The following is a 14,405-nucleotide window of genomic DNA, read 5'->3' as shown; positions in this document are numbered from 1 at the left end:
AATTTCTACCTTTTAAAACAAATTTCACACATTGACTGGTACGGGGAGCAGTCGTCCCCTCACCATTAGCATTACGCTCTGACCAAATGAGCTAGGCGGCCTTACATCGCTTGTGTTTCCGAAAATACACTGAAAATTATTTATGCAGTGACTTGGATAACGTATGAAGTATTGTTTGACCAGTACATAGCGCCACATGTAGGGACGCCACCGCAATGCTCGTTCACAACAAGCGATTCAGCTACAGCGCTTGAACCCGCAGCGTGTTCACGAAACCTGCGGGCGAGCCCGTAGACGTTGATCAGGCTTCAAGATGGTGGAAGCCCTGACAACTCAAGAAGCCGTGGTAAGACAACTTCACGGCTTTTTAACGTACGCTAGCATTGTTTTATATAGTCATGCTTCGGTTGGTTTATAAAGCTGTGTAGTAACGAACAAGTGTGAACAATAAACGTCTTCTAAAGAAGGTTAATAGTTTCTACTTAAAAACGCGGCCCGATTGCCTTTTTTTGGTCACTAGCGTAACCCATGGACAGAAGCTAACCTAGCTAGCTAGAAAACTATCTTCATTGTTCGGTACCTACTGCGAAATATTTAAATTTGGTAACCGAATAGTGAATGAATGGTTGGTAAATATGTTGTAAAAGTTGCAGTCAACAGTAAAATGGACAGGTTCTGTCACATGCACCTAAATGAAATAAATAGCGTCTGTCACACTTGTATAGCAGCTAACTGCTAGCATAGCTAAGTTGCTAAAACGCTCAGTTAAGACAGGCTGTGAGGAACATTTCCCGTTATTAGGTAGGTGATAATATAGTCTCTTTGTCAGTCATACACACTGTTGTTGACACTGTAGCTGAAAACGAAGTATCTTGAAATATTAGCGGTATTGTTAGTACATCGACTCGATGATAGCTCTCTTCTGGGTTTAGAAAAAGAAACATTTGAATTTAATGTTACGCATTTTTGTCATCTCCATAAGTCACAGCGCTAGCCTATGGTGACAAAGGTGAGATGTCGGCCACTTGCACAAATGTAAGTTTTATCAAGCTTAAAAAACACAAGTTTAAAACTCCAGCTTTAGCCTATATGTTTTAATCGACATTGAATTTTGAAATGATTAATGGTTATGGTTAGTCATTCATCTGTTAAAATATCAATGTCGACTAAAACATTTTACATTAAAGGTCCACTCACTTTAACACTTGCTGTACGTCAGAAATAGACATGTGCTTTTTGACAAGATGTATTTTTTTGTCATCCTTCCAACATAATGTATAGCTGTTCTTAATAATGTATACTTCATGTACTTAAGCCTCTTGAATACATAGTGCAAGATTCGAATGTAATATCAGGTTTTTTTTCTAAGAGAAATCCTGGTCCCAGCTGTAATAAGTTGTCAGTGAAATGGCTCATTTGGTTAAATTCAGTATAAAGTGTGCAGTTATTTTTCTTATAGTAAGCAATAATTACTGGGGATTTAAATTCAATGGGTCATGTACAGATAGATTAATTCAGCATGTATTTTGTGTGTCTGTTTCTCAGGCGGTAGAGGAGTTCCTGGCTGAAGTGAGATGTAGAGAACAGTCCCAGAATGCCACCCTCGTCAGTCAAATCACTGCCGTTAAGTTCCTCATGGCACGCAAGTTTGATGTCTCTAGAGCCATAGACCTCTTCCAAGCTTACAAGGTAGTGTACAAGTTAATTTAAATGTTTTTCAATGCCTTGCTGTTTTTGAGAGTAAATTAATCAGACAACTAACTGTTAGAAAATAAACAGACCACTGCTCATTTTAAATAATCATTAGGCAATAGTTATATACCTGATCTTCTCAGTGATGGTGTGCAAGTGTCTTTTCTTTCTGTCTCTATTTCTCTGTCTCTCTCTCTCTCTATCTCTTGTGTGCATTCATTCATTTGTGTCTACAGAATACTAGAATAAAGGAAGGCATCTACAATATTAATCCTAATGAAGAACCTCTAAGAACAGAGTTATTGAGTGGCAAATTCACAGTTCTGGTGAGTTGATGTTAAGTTTAGATGATGTATTTAAAAATACATGTTAATTCAAATGTCCAAATAATACTCATTACTCACTGACACTGAGTAGTTAGTTTTCAGTAGCTGTTTGGAAATCATTTTTAAGTAATAGAATTTCTGCATTTATGGAGCCATCAAAATGAGATCCAGATCCTCACCTACAGATTTACTTATATATGCTTTATTTAATTTAAATTGGCTGCTGTTGAAACGAGGCACTAAAGCAGGTCACCAATGTTGTTCTGAATTCAGTGTGATATAGACAAACATATACATACAAAATGTTTTAGTTTTGCAGATTTTTTAGTTTTAGTTTTGCACTGTGACTCTTTCAAATCAAAATGATGCTAATCAGATCTGCCTGGGTGATCTATGCTTGTGTCCAGAGTAGATTCTGTTTGCATTTTGTGTGTTATGAGTTTCAGTTGAATTCTATGCCTTGCGTGTGTGGGTGTATGCAGCCAGGGCGTGATTCGAAGGGGGCTGCCTTGGCACTCTTCATTGCTCGTCTCCATCGGCCTGACTTGACTACCCATAAGGCGGTTCTTCAGGCCATCATATATCAGCTGGACAAGGCCATAGAAAAGTGAGGGAGGCTGTAAGAGATTTTTTTATGTCCTGAATTGGATAGACACACCAATGTTGACTCATGTTTCAGCAGTGAATTTGAGATTAGTTATTGTATGCTGTGATTAAGCGTAGATCATTTTAAATTCCATTATAACAGTGATACCGTAAAATGTAGAACAGATGTCTCAATCCAAAAAAACTCTCCCCTGTTTAATAATTATTTCACACAGTCAAATTCAAAGTCTAATTTATTTATATAGCCCTTTTTCAACACATTTTGTAATGTATGGGTGCAGAATTGATCATTCTCATTAAAAGCTTTGCTTTCTGTTGATGTCCTAAGATGTGATCCTAAAGTCTTGTGAACTCATTGAAATAGATGCACATTCTTAGCAAAAGCAAAATACTTTTGTTTAATACATTTTTGTTTAATATATTTTTATCTGATTAAGTATTACTGTGATATATATGTATAAACATTTAGGAAATATAGATTAAAGTTTTGTCATTACACACTTAAAGATGTTACATTACCATGGTCAGTGTAACGTGGAGGACAAGTAGTTATTTATTATCCAGACACGCACACTAACAGTCAAAAACCTTTAACAGAAACATGTAAATGACTGACCTTTGAGTTTGTTGTGTGTTTGTTGCAGTTAATCATACTGTCTTAAGATATTTTTGGAATTTTCTTACCTTCCGGGCATAATATTAGCCCTGCTGTTTTCTTTCTTCAGCATTCAGACTCAGAGAGATGGTCTCATATTCATCTATGACATGACAAACTCCACTTACTCCAACTTTGACTATGATCTCTGTGTCAAAATTTTGAAGCTCCTCAAAGTAAGTTTCTTCTGTGGCAGATAATACTTAGCAACTAATGTCTCTTAATGTCAAGGTTCATGGTGATATCTGTAGCATTGTCTGTACATTAAAAAAAGAGTAAGATTGTTGATGTGTGTGCTAAGAGTGTTTCTGACTGTAAATTAGGGAGCTTTCCCTGCCCGGTTAAAGTGCGTGTTCATTGTGTCGTCGCCACTCTGGTTTCGAGCTCCATTTGCTGTACTGCGCCTGTTCGTGCGAGAGAAGCTCAGAGAAAGAGTACGTCCATTTTACTCTACAAATGCTATCTTACTTGCTTATAACAGATGTAATAACATCCATATTAGTCTTTATAAAATAAGTTATGATTTAGAAAATAAATTGATGACACTTAAAAAAAAAATAGTGTGTATTGTCTAATTGAACATTATACAGTAGACTACATTACTTAATGTTTGTATCTGTATTTTTTGTGTCTATATTCTTATATAGACTTTATAATGTGTTACTTATTAAAGAGACATTTTCATGTTGATATGTGTGTGCGGCTTCCTTTCTTTCAGGTGTGTACAGTAAAAGCTCAAGAACTGGCTAGCCATATCCCAATCAGCTCCCTCCCAGAGCACCTGGGAGGCTCGTCCCAGTACAACCACATTGCATGGATCCAGTCCTGTATCAACTCCAGCCTCAACAACCCCACTAACTCCCCCTATGCCACACCAGACTGCCTGGGCGGCCTGCTTGGCTCATGCTCCCCGCTGCCGAACCAGACCGCCAACGCCATCCCCCATAGTGGTAATAGTACCACCCTGCTGAGGGATGAACTTAACTGCAACTGTCCCCTCCTGGATGATGGGAATGCCAACTTGCAGAACCTCAGGCACGCCCATTGGAATGGCTCAGCCCTGCCAGGGTCAGGGCTTGTCACGCATCCCAACGTCAACATCCTGAATGGCCACAGCTGTGGCCGGCATCCACCACCCCAATCGGACACACCTCCGGACACGCCCCTACACCAGAAGCATGCCACTGAAACAGGGGCAACGAAAGGGGGCGTGTTGGCTGAGGATCTTGGGCAAGACGGTAACGGCGCCGAGGACAGCCATCGGGAATGCGACAACTTTGAAGAGGAAGCGGAGACAGGCGACGGAGTCCCTCCCCTCCCACAGAAGTCCGCCAGGCCAACGCCCTTGTCACGCAGCCCTGAGGATGGGATCTGGCTACCGGGAATGACAGGGGAGGGCCTTGTGATGTCGATACACATTGCAGAGCCAGGAGGCATGACCATGCAGGAACTGGTGCAGCACGTAAAAAGCAAGAAGAAGAAAGGAATCTACCAGGAGTACGAGGAGATCCGCAGAGAACCACCTGCTGGGACATTCAACTACTCCAAGTAAGAAAGACATGATTATTAGGCCTACCTAGGCCTACATTAGGAAGCCTGAAAAAGTCATATCTGCTGCTTGTGGATCTTGTACACCAGTACACCTGAGTTAATTCCTTAGACCCTATATAAATGCCTATCTTCTTGTTTTTGATATCCAATGTAAATTGTGTCATGTAAAAATGAGCAGTTGACCCTTCCTGGAATGTAATCTGAGAGGTTGCATCTGTGGTTTACAAGAAGACTTTGTCCCATGAAGAGTGAAATTTAGAGCATGCTAGAGAAACATGATCAGAAGAGGGCCACTTTTCCTCACACATCAGAATGCCTTTGATAACCGGTACTTGTCAGGTATAAGAATTGCCATTGTTGTGATGGAAACTGCTCATCACCATTAACACAGACAGGATGCAGTAGCCTTGACATTACTGACTACTATATGTTATATTTAAATGGCAGACATTCTTATCCAGGGCAACTTATGTTTATCAGTATGACAACACATATGCTACTTGGGAATTGAACCAATGACTTTGGTGTGCTAACACCTTGTGCTGCCTGCTCTACCAGTGAGCTACAGCAGTTCATGCTCAGCAGCCAAGCAGTAAATACACAATGGGCAGGGTAAGAACAGAACAACCCAATTTACTGTATAGCAATCTTTGGTATTGCGGGCTGTGGTAGCCATGGTAGTTGTGGTAACAGTATATTTAAACTTGTGATGCTTTGTTCCAACAGGAAACCAGCCAACCAGATAAAGAACCGCTATAGTGATGTCCTCTGTTTGGACGAGTCACGTGTCCGTCTTTTCCCAGTCAATGATGAGGATGATGAGGTTCGTATCACCTATTAGTACGGATTATGTTTATTTTCTGTTATTTTGCAGTCTAATACATTTTTATTTAGTAATATATTTTAAAGATAAGAAAGAAATGCTTGTTTCACAGCAAAATGAAGGGGGCTTCACCCCTGTTCTGTCTGAATGCTTTGTAATAGTATGGCTTTCAGAATGAACAAAGTCACAGCAGTTTCTCTTATACTGTAGTTTTTGTGAACTGACTTTATTATTGTTGTGTCCTAACAGACATCTGATTACATCAATGCAAGTTTCATGGATGGCTACAAAATGACAAAAGCTTACATTGCCACTCAGGGTGAGAGAGCTCAATATCTAATCTTTGCTGTTTAATCTGGGGTGTCATTTAGTGGTAAATATTGCTTTTCCCCAATCTGGGAAAAAGGTTCTAAAAATATGGTAATGTATAAGAAATGTAATAGCTTTCTAATTCATTTAACAACGTCTAGAGAACTACTTAATGTGTTTTGACTGTGTTTAATCTGCAAGTATTTGTTGGTATAGTTATGCCTTTTTTTCTGATCTTTCTCAATATCACATTATCATGTAATTACAAGTTATTTTTTTCTTCCTCCTTTTAAAACTGCGTAAGTATTTGTGAACTAGCTGTCTGGTGCAGTGACACTCTGATGTTCACTTGTCAAAGGCCTTTTTGCTGTTTTTTTTTTTTATCTTATTGTCAGGATTTAATGATGCATTGTTTGTTGTTTAATCATTTCTTTACATGTTGAAATGTTTGTCATTGTTAATAAGTGATTGTCTTGTTTTTTTATATATATATATATTTTCCCACTTTAAATGACAATTTAGTAGAGGAGAGTCTGTGTTTGTTTGTAGTCTTACTGTTAATGGATTGCTTGTGGTTCCAGGGCCATTGCCAAAAACCTTTGCCGATTTCTGGCGAATGGTGTGGGAGCAAATGGTATTAATCATTGTCATGACGACAAGGTAAATGGCACTGACGTGCCCTCAGGATTCTTTCTAACCTTCCTTACTTGTTTTTCTTCCATTCGGATTTACTGTAGCTGTTGTCCACCTATAGTGCCAGAGGAATGTTGACAAAGTTTCTAAATGACTTCATATATACACATGGATTTTTCTCCTGTGCTTTTAAAGAGAGGTTTTAAGCACTTATTTTAAGTACATTGATGTATTTTGCACTCATGCTCACTTGATCTATTTTGTGTGCTCTCTCGCTCTTGTTCCCTTTCTTGCTCTGTCTCAGAGTTATGGAGCGAGGGCGGGTGAAGTGCGGGCAGTACTGGCCTTTGGAAGTGAGCCGCACAGAGGAATATGGCTACTTCCTGGTGAGAAATGTCCATACTGAGACATTTCAGGATTTTAAGATCACACATCTGGAGCTCTATAATAGCCAGGTGTGTTTTTCTTTCACTTTCATTTATCCATTTCCTCATTCTCAGTCTCTGGCTTGCCTGTTTGTGCAAATAGTACGCTGACAAAAAAGGACGAAACATTAAGAAATATGCTTGGAATGTCTAGTGAAGATGGAATCGCTTCTTGCTTTCTGTTTGAAACAAATGTGTCTGCTTAAGGTTCATTAATTCCAAAACATCCTAACAGAATAAAATGGGCTCAAAAACAGATGGTTGGTTGGTCTCTTTCCAGTCTGCTAGCTTTTTCTCTGTTAGTTCTCTTAGTTATTTTGAGTTTGTCCTTTTTCCCATCCTCCCCGTTTCGCTTTTCCACACACAGACTGGGGAGTGCAGAGAGGTGTCTCATTACCTGTACGTGAGTTGGCCGGATTTTGGGGTTCCAAAGTCTGCTTCCGCCATGTTGGATTTCCGGGCACGGGTGAAACAGAGGCAGGAGCTTGCATTACAGACTTTATATCCTCATTGGACAGGACCCCCAGGAGGTCCTCCTATAGTTGTCCACTGCAGTGCTGGAATTGGAAGGACAGGTAGGCTTACACCTAGAGCTTGACACAGCTATTCCCATTCCCTATCCCTAAGTGGGTTAGATATCTGTCTGTAATGTATCAAGGCTGTTTTTGAATGTTTCATTGGTGTTTCTACTTCTTATCTTTTGTAATCTGGCTGCAACCAACCACATTTAAACTAATTCTGAACTAATTTTAAAGAACTATTACTATTTTCAGGTGTAGGTGTACCTTGACAGAAAGAGAATAGATTATTAGGCATGCTTGTCAACTTACCTGTATTCCTATGCCTGAAGATTGTTCAACACCTTACTACTGCATCAGCTTGCACAAGCATAACATTTTTATACTCATTTACACAAACCTGGCTGATGATGGTTTCCATGTGAAGCAGATTTACTCGAAACTGAATGTATTGCTGAATCTTACGACAAGCAGTGACTTGTAGAGACATCACAAAATATGATCAAGTTTAGTAGTCCCAGTCAAATTTAAAAGATGTTTTTGTGAGGTCTTACTATAAAATCATATCAATAGCTCAATTGTTACATCACTAGATTAGAAGAATATTAGAGGGTCATTTTTGAGCCATTTTGTGCCATCCGTAATACAATAGTTGTTTCTCATCCCGTCCTCAAGACCCACCAATATGTTGGGAACTTGTGCATTGGGTTGAGAAACGCTGCTCTAAACCAAGAATCTGACAAATGGCAACTGTGAAAACTGAATTACCTTTACCAAAAAACAATTTTGTTTTTCAGTGAACTCCAAAAATGTTTGCCCTCCATTTCTTTAATATTTGAACTTTGACTATGAAACCCCATCTTCCCCCAGGCACCTTCTGCACGCTGGACATCTGTCTGTCGCGCCTGGAGGACATCGGCACGGTGAACGTGAAGCGGACGGTGCAGCGCATGCGCATGCAGCGCGCCTTCAGCATCCAGACGTGGGACCAGTACTACTTCTGCTACAAGGCTGTGATAGAGCATGCGCAGCAGACAGGGCGGCTACTGCCCATCGACTGGTCTGACACCGAGCCAGAGACGGACAGCGAGTGAAGCAGAAAGCTCCACCAACGGGAGAAATGGAGAGAGAGAGAGCGCTGAGGAAGAGTTACTGAAAGAAGAATTGTGTGTCATGCTCCTTTTTTTCCCCACCTCCACACACTTGGCTACAGGAGGAACTTCTGGCCTTCAAGCCCAGAGCTAGGAGAGAAGCGTGGGAGGATCGGACGCTGAAAGGAGAAAAAGGTGTGCAGGAAAGGATATTACCCTGCTACTTCTCAAGCTGCTTAAACAAAACAAACAGAAAAATACTGATCTGGGTAAGGTCAGTGATTTATGGCTTGATGTACGAGTTGTAGCATTTTTGTTATCATTATTATTATTATTATTACTATTATTATTATTATCATTTGTATTATTATTATTATTATTATTTGTATTATTTAATTATTATTATGATTTTCAAAATTTATTATATATATTGACTTGCACATGTGGAATGACAAACTTGAATTATTACACAATTTACCTGTTTTCTTTCTTGATACTTGTATTACCTGCTTAAAATATTCAGATCATAATGTCACACAAATGTCACACTCTTCTGAAAACTGTGTGAAGATGTAAAACTTGAAAAAAAAAATCACCATCACAGAATGGTAAGTTGTGTTGGTGTCTGTTTTATTCATTTGTTTATTTTTATTCATCCATTTATTTATTTATTTAAAAAAAAACAAAAACATTTTGCATACCTAAACTAACCGTCAAGCCAAAGGGATTGCGTTGAATGCTTGGATGTATGGGTCATATATTGTGGCTTAAACCTTGTATATTCTTGTACATTTATATATTGTGCATAACATTTAAAAAAAATGGTTTGTTTTAATATAATACTCTAATGCCCTTCTGTATCTGATATTCTTCAGATTTCATATATATATATATATATATATATATATATATATATATATATATATATATATATATATATATATATATATATATATATAGTGTGTGTATGTGTGTGTGTGTGTGTGTATATAAAAAGAGTGAGTGATAGCTATATAGAGAAATGGATAGATGCATGTTGGGAGGAAGAGATTAAGATATCTGAAAAAACTATGCTATATGTTATATAATTGTGACTTCTGGTCCTACATATAGTCCTAATTAGTTCCTAACTTGATGATTGTTCATCAGTTGGCCTTAAACCCAGGGCTAATATTCACCAAGTGACCCAGGATCGGAGGGCTGCTTGGCTTTTCTTTTTTTTAATTATATATGGATCTATTTTTCCATGTTTCCCTTTGATTGATATTTACTGCATTCTGTCTCTCTCTCGCTCTCTATGTGAGAGTGATGGAGACAGAAAAATGTACTGAACAGAAAAAAAAGTTAAGTTTAAAGACCATTTGTTGTTGCTTCAGGTATTTGAACTATGAAAAGTCTGCTTATGGCCACCTCAAAATCCCCTTGTTTGGTGAATAGCACTGATTGCTGCTTTTATAAAACAAATGAATTGCAATTTTTTATTATGACAACAAAGTCTCTGGCTTAAGCCAGTTATGGAAACCAGTCCCTGTTTGGTGTAACCATAGGGCAATATGATCCTATTTCAGCACTCCTAATTCTTAAATCATCTGGGAATACTGGCCCTGAACTTTGAAACACTGCCATGCTCCTTAAAAACAAACAAAACTGCAAGTTGTCTGTCTTGTGACCATTACTCCTGCTGTCTTTCAACTCTTATTCCTTTTCCGTTTCCCCTCTCCCTTACACCATGGCTCTGTCTCAGTCCTGAGTCCTGCACTTCCCCTCCTCTCTCCACTGAAGTGACCTGGAGGCAGAGGCATTTATTCCCATGACCCATCAGCCCATTGATTGCAAAGGGTACCTGCGTTAAACTTGCCCTGTTTGGTGCCCTGACATTAGGCTAAGGGAGAAGTGCAGATGGAGTGACTGCACAATGGGATAAAGTCAGCAGCCCATGCGGTGTGGAGCCCTGAGGCCTCTGGGACCTCATTTTTTTGTGCCTTCATGCTTTCCGTAGCACAGCATGTCATTCAAAAGAGCAGAAAAACCGACCTTGCATACATACAAGGATTATTTTTTTAATCTCAGGGGTATATTTACCATTGTCCTAGTGTCAAAACACTTTTTTTATACACCGCTGGTAAATATAATTTCAAATCAAAACATAGTAATTTTTTGCCATATAGAGCAAACTGTGTTATAGTCTGATTTTTATTTATGTCTTTAGCAGTATTGAGTTCAGTAATGTTGGTACGACTGAAGAAAAAAACAGGAACAGACAAACGATTCGATAAGCTAACGAAATCAAAGAACACTCACTGACTGAGGTGTTCCATACTGTGTCTGGGATAATGTTATTTGCTATTGTGCTGCTTTGGGAGATGTTCCTAAAATGATTGATAGGTCAGTGACTGTGTTATTGCATTACCTACGGCATGGCTGTGCTTGCGAAGCTATTGTTTTTTTATTGTTGATTATCCAGGGCAAAGGTTAAAGAAATGCTTCACACAAAAATGCTAATATACCTACAACGTAGGTTTCATTTAATCTTTGGGGGAGACACTGCTTGCACCACCCATCCTAATACATTATATGAGTAGTGTGAGCAGGAAAACTAAAACTATACTTATGTAATAAAATGTATATAATTTGTGTATGTTGGGAATCAGTATGATGTCGCTGTCTTAACGCTAAACAGTTTACAGCATTCTGTTCAAATGTTAGTAGTAATAGCATTTTTGTTGAGGTAGTCCTTTAACTGCAGTGAAATAATGTTGACTGTTAGAGGAAGCCATTTTTTATTTGATCATGAATCTAAGATTAAATGAGAAAATAGTTGTGACTACTGAATGGAAGTTGGATGCTGAGTTTGAAGCCAAATAGAATGTCCAGCTGATTTGAAATCAGTTCAAGCCTAGTTCTTATTGCAGCGGTTACCTAGCGAAAAATTCTAGAATGTTTTTCTTTCAGTTGTCAGCGTTGTACAATGTCAGAGCAAGGGATGTGACGGTAATTATTTGCAAAGGAATCTTCGATTTACACATGCCATTTGTTTTACTTCATCAGTTGGTGATTGTATGAACATTTAAACTACAGTGAAATCAGGATAGGGCTATGTCTGTACATGCCTGATTGTTTCATGAGTAAAATGGATATCTGGGCTGAATTAATTGAGTGAATGGTATGTATTTGGTATTTGCTTGATTTAAGAACAATGGGAATGCAGCTGTGTTTTCATTTGACTTTTATTTGTGCCCAGTGTTTTTGTGATTGAGTCCTGACCTTTTTACCTGCCATCTGCATTAGTGTCATAGTAAACATGACTATTATGCTGATACATTGTGTCCGTGTGTGCATGCTGTGGCTGAGAAAATATTGTGGAACCACTGCTTCTGAAATGCCCAACTAACATCTAAAAGAAAGGCAAGAAACTACCAGTGTGATGAGTCATAAGGGTTTAATGGGACATTTTCTGGGTTCAGTCCACTTTGACTAAATGTGACTACTCAATCCAAATGATTCTAGGGAATCTAAGGATATTTTAAAATTTTTATTTATACAACTACAGATTTAACTTGGTCAGTCATTTTGCAGGTACTCTTATATAAGCTTTGTAAATTATAGTTGTCAGTGCCAACTAGAGACTAATTCATTGTAATCATTAATTTTTATTAAACTAATGCAAATTTATCAATTTTTTGCTGAAATTGCTGAAGATCATTTGAAACCCCAAATGTAGAATATATTAAAGAACTCCTTCATATGGAGTGAAAGTGGTCAGGGTTAAAACAACATACAAAACAGTAATTCATATGTAATGTGTTGATCAAGGACACAGCATAATTCACCTAACAATGCCCATATGTGGCTGCGCCGAATGAATTCTGTGAGTATGTCACTGTTAAATTGTGTAATCATAAAGTTAAATGGGATATTTCATTGATTGGTTTCAGCACTTTTTTTGGTCTTTTTGTGAAATGTATTTTATTTTTTTTACAGGTCAATAAAACCAAGTGGGATGGATCTTGAAAGACTGAAAGTCCTTGGATTGTAGCCATGTAGATCTCCAGGGTGTCTTCAGTGGCTGCTGCCCTCTTTGAAGGGGTACCACAGGTGTGCCGGCAACTTTGATGTTTTAAACATACATAAATGTATCTTAATGCTCTTCAAATAGGATGTAATCTTCAAAAGGATTCTTAAAGAACTATACAGTTGAACACAAAATGATCACTAGAAAAGGTGCAGATGTATGTGTTCCAGGAAGTTGTGCTTTTGACTAGTTTTGTAGTGCAATAACAAAAGTTTGTAGTAGTAAGTTTAAGCAGTGAATAGCAGTCAATTTAATCAGTTTATTATTTACAGATAATACAGCTCATGAAAGATAATAGATTGTTTTTAAAAATCAAAATCCTATCTAAAATATTTGTTTGATACTAATATGTTTGTTATTATAGAAATGACTCTGGAGTGGGTGGAAGATGTGAATGTGTAGTCATCTGCTGTGACTCTACCCCACTGAGCAACTGGGCACTTCAAATGGCTCTTAATTTAGAATAGCCCATAATATATCAAATCTACCAGCTAGGGAACGATGTGGACTTCTTGTAGGTCTAGCACATAAATAGGCAGGATGCAGTGAGGGAAATATTCTATGAAAAGCAACATACAACAGTACCATGCAGCATTTTTTTTTCACAGAACAGCTAACACTAGACACACCTGTCATATAAGTAGGGATTAAAGGAACAAAGGGAAATGTGGAAAAACAAAACCAGAAAGGACCGGTACAAAAAGGCATACTAAATAAAAGAACAACAGTAATCAGTTCCATTACAGTAGTTAAAACATCCCTTTTCCAGTCCCTCATACAAATATATTTATTACATCACTGTATACTTTTTCTCCCATTTAACTTAATATTGGTCCATCAGCCTGAAGGGCATTTTCTCATAGGTGCCACCTCTGTAGCTCTAGGAGCCAGTCCTGAATCTTGATCTCCCAGGACATCCAAATTAGGACAAACATCAATTAATTTTTTAATTTAATCGTGCACTCCTCTCCAGAACTTTTGAATCTTAAGGCAGGGCCATAGCATGTGTAGCAGGGTGCTCTCCTCTGACTCACAGCACCATCAGGAAGAAGAGTCCCTCAGCACCCATCTAAACAACCAGTGAGGAGACCAGTAGAACCTGTGAAGAATCTTAAGTTGAATGCGCCATGTTTTGATATTGCAGGACATCTACTTAGAAGGTACAAATAATTTTTTCTCGATCTTTCACATCAAATGATATACCTAGGTCCTTTTTGCCCAAGAGGCCTTTAAGGCAGATGTTGTCATATCGCCATTTAGTGAATACGAATGGTAGCAGGAAGCATCATAGCGAGATCCAAAAATATTCTGCATTGCTGAAAGGCCATCTGTGCTCGGGGGTGGAATGCATACAGAGCCAAAGACACTTGTGAGCAGGTGCCCTAATTTTAGACAATATCAGAACTGGGAATTGTCTACAGTTAAGCACAGTGTTAAATGTCAGTAGTTCTAAGTTTTAGATCTTTACTAAGTAGGAATTAAAGTCATGTTAATTAACTTAAAATGATTGATATTCATTAGTTAATGATTACTCTGCACATAATTTAATAAATAATTTTAATTTGTTCTTTAGGACTACTTATTAGTGTATCCTTATAATAAAGTAATGCAGTTATACATAGTATCAATAATGCTCTAATTGATAAACAATTCTGATTTATGTAGGCTAGCCAAAATGCAACAAAACTGGATTTTGCCAGATAT

General features: G+C 38.1%; 1 protein-coding gene across 12 annotated transcripts; it reads left to right on the top strand.

Moving 5' to 3' along the window:
* Positions 1-105: 105 nt before the first annotated feature.
* Positions 106-14,268, top strand: ptpn9b (protein tyrosine phosphatase non-receptor type 9b). 12 transcript variants are annotated; one of them, XR_014123812.1, is made up of 15 exons: positions 106-346; positions 1,546-1,689; positions 1,929-2,018; positions 2,501-2,625; positions 3,350-3,455; positions 3,603-3,713; positions 3,998-4,827; positions 5,557-5,653; positions 5,903-5,972; positions 6,544-6,622; positions 6,900-7,050; positions 7,388-7,595; positions 8,409-8,898; positions 9,153-9,237; positions 12,611-14,268. XR_014123812.1 is itself a non-coding variant. In XM_027026515.3 (13 exons), the coding sequence occupies exons 1-13, from the start codon at positions 314-316 to the stop codon at positions 8,630-8,632; spliced, it is 2,268 nt and encodes a 755-aa protein (XP_026882316.2). In that variant the 5' UTR covers positions 106-313; the 3' UTR covers positions 8,633-11,948. The 12 variants fall into 12 exon arrangements, 5 of the variants coding, with proteins under 5 accessions (XP_026882316.2, XP_081570481.1, XP_026882317.2 ...); XR_014123809.1 differs by having other exon boundaries at positions 8,409-9,237; positions 12,611-12,724; positions 13,066-14,268; XR_014123813.1 differs by lacking the exon at positions 12,611-14,268 and adding an exon at positions 10,374-11,948.
* Positions 14,269-14,405: the final 137 nt, after the last annotated feature.

The sequence above is a fragment of the Electrophorus electricus genome, chromosome 5 (assembly GCF_041902795.1).
Source record: "Electrophorus electricus isolate QZ-2024a chromosome 5, ASM4190279v1, whole genome shotgun sequence".
NCBI lineage: Eukaryota > Metazoa > Chordata > Actinopteri > Gymnotiformes > Gymnotidae > Electrophorus > Electrophorus electricus.
Note: the sequence above shows the minus strand (reverse complement) of the source record. Positions and strands in the feature narration are given on the sequence as shown.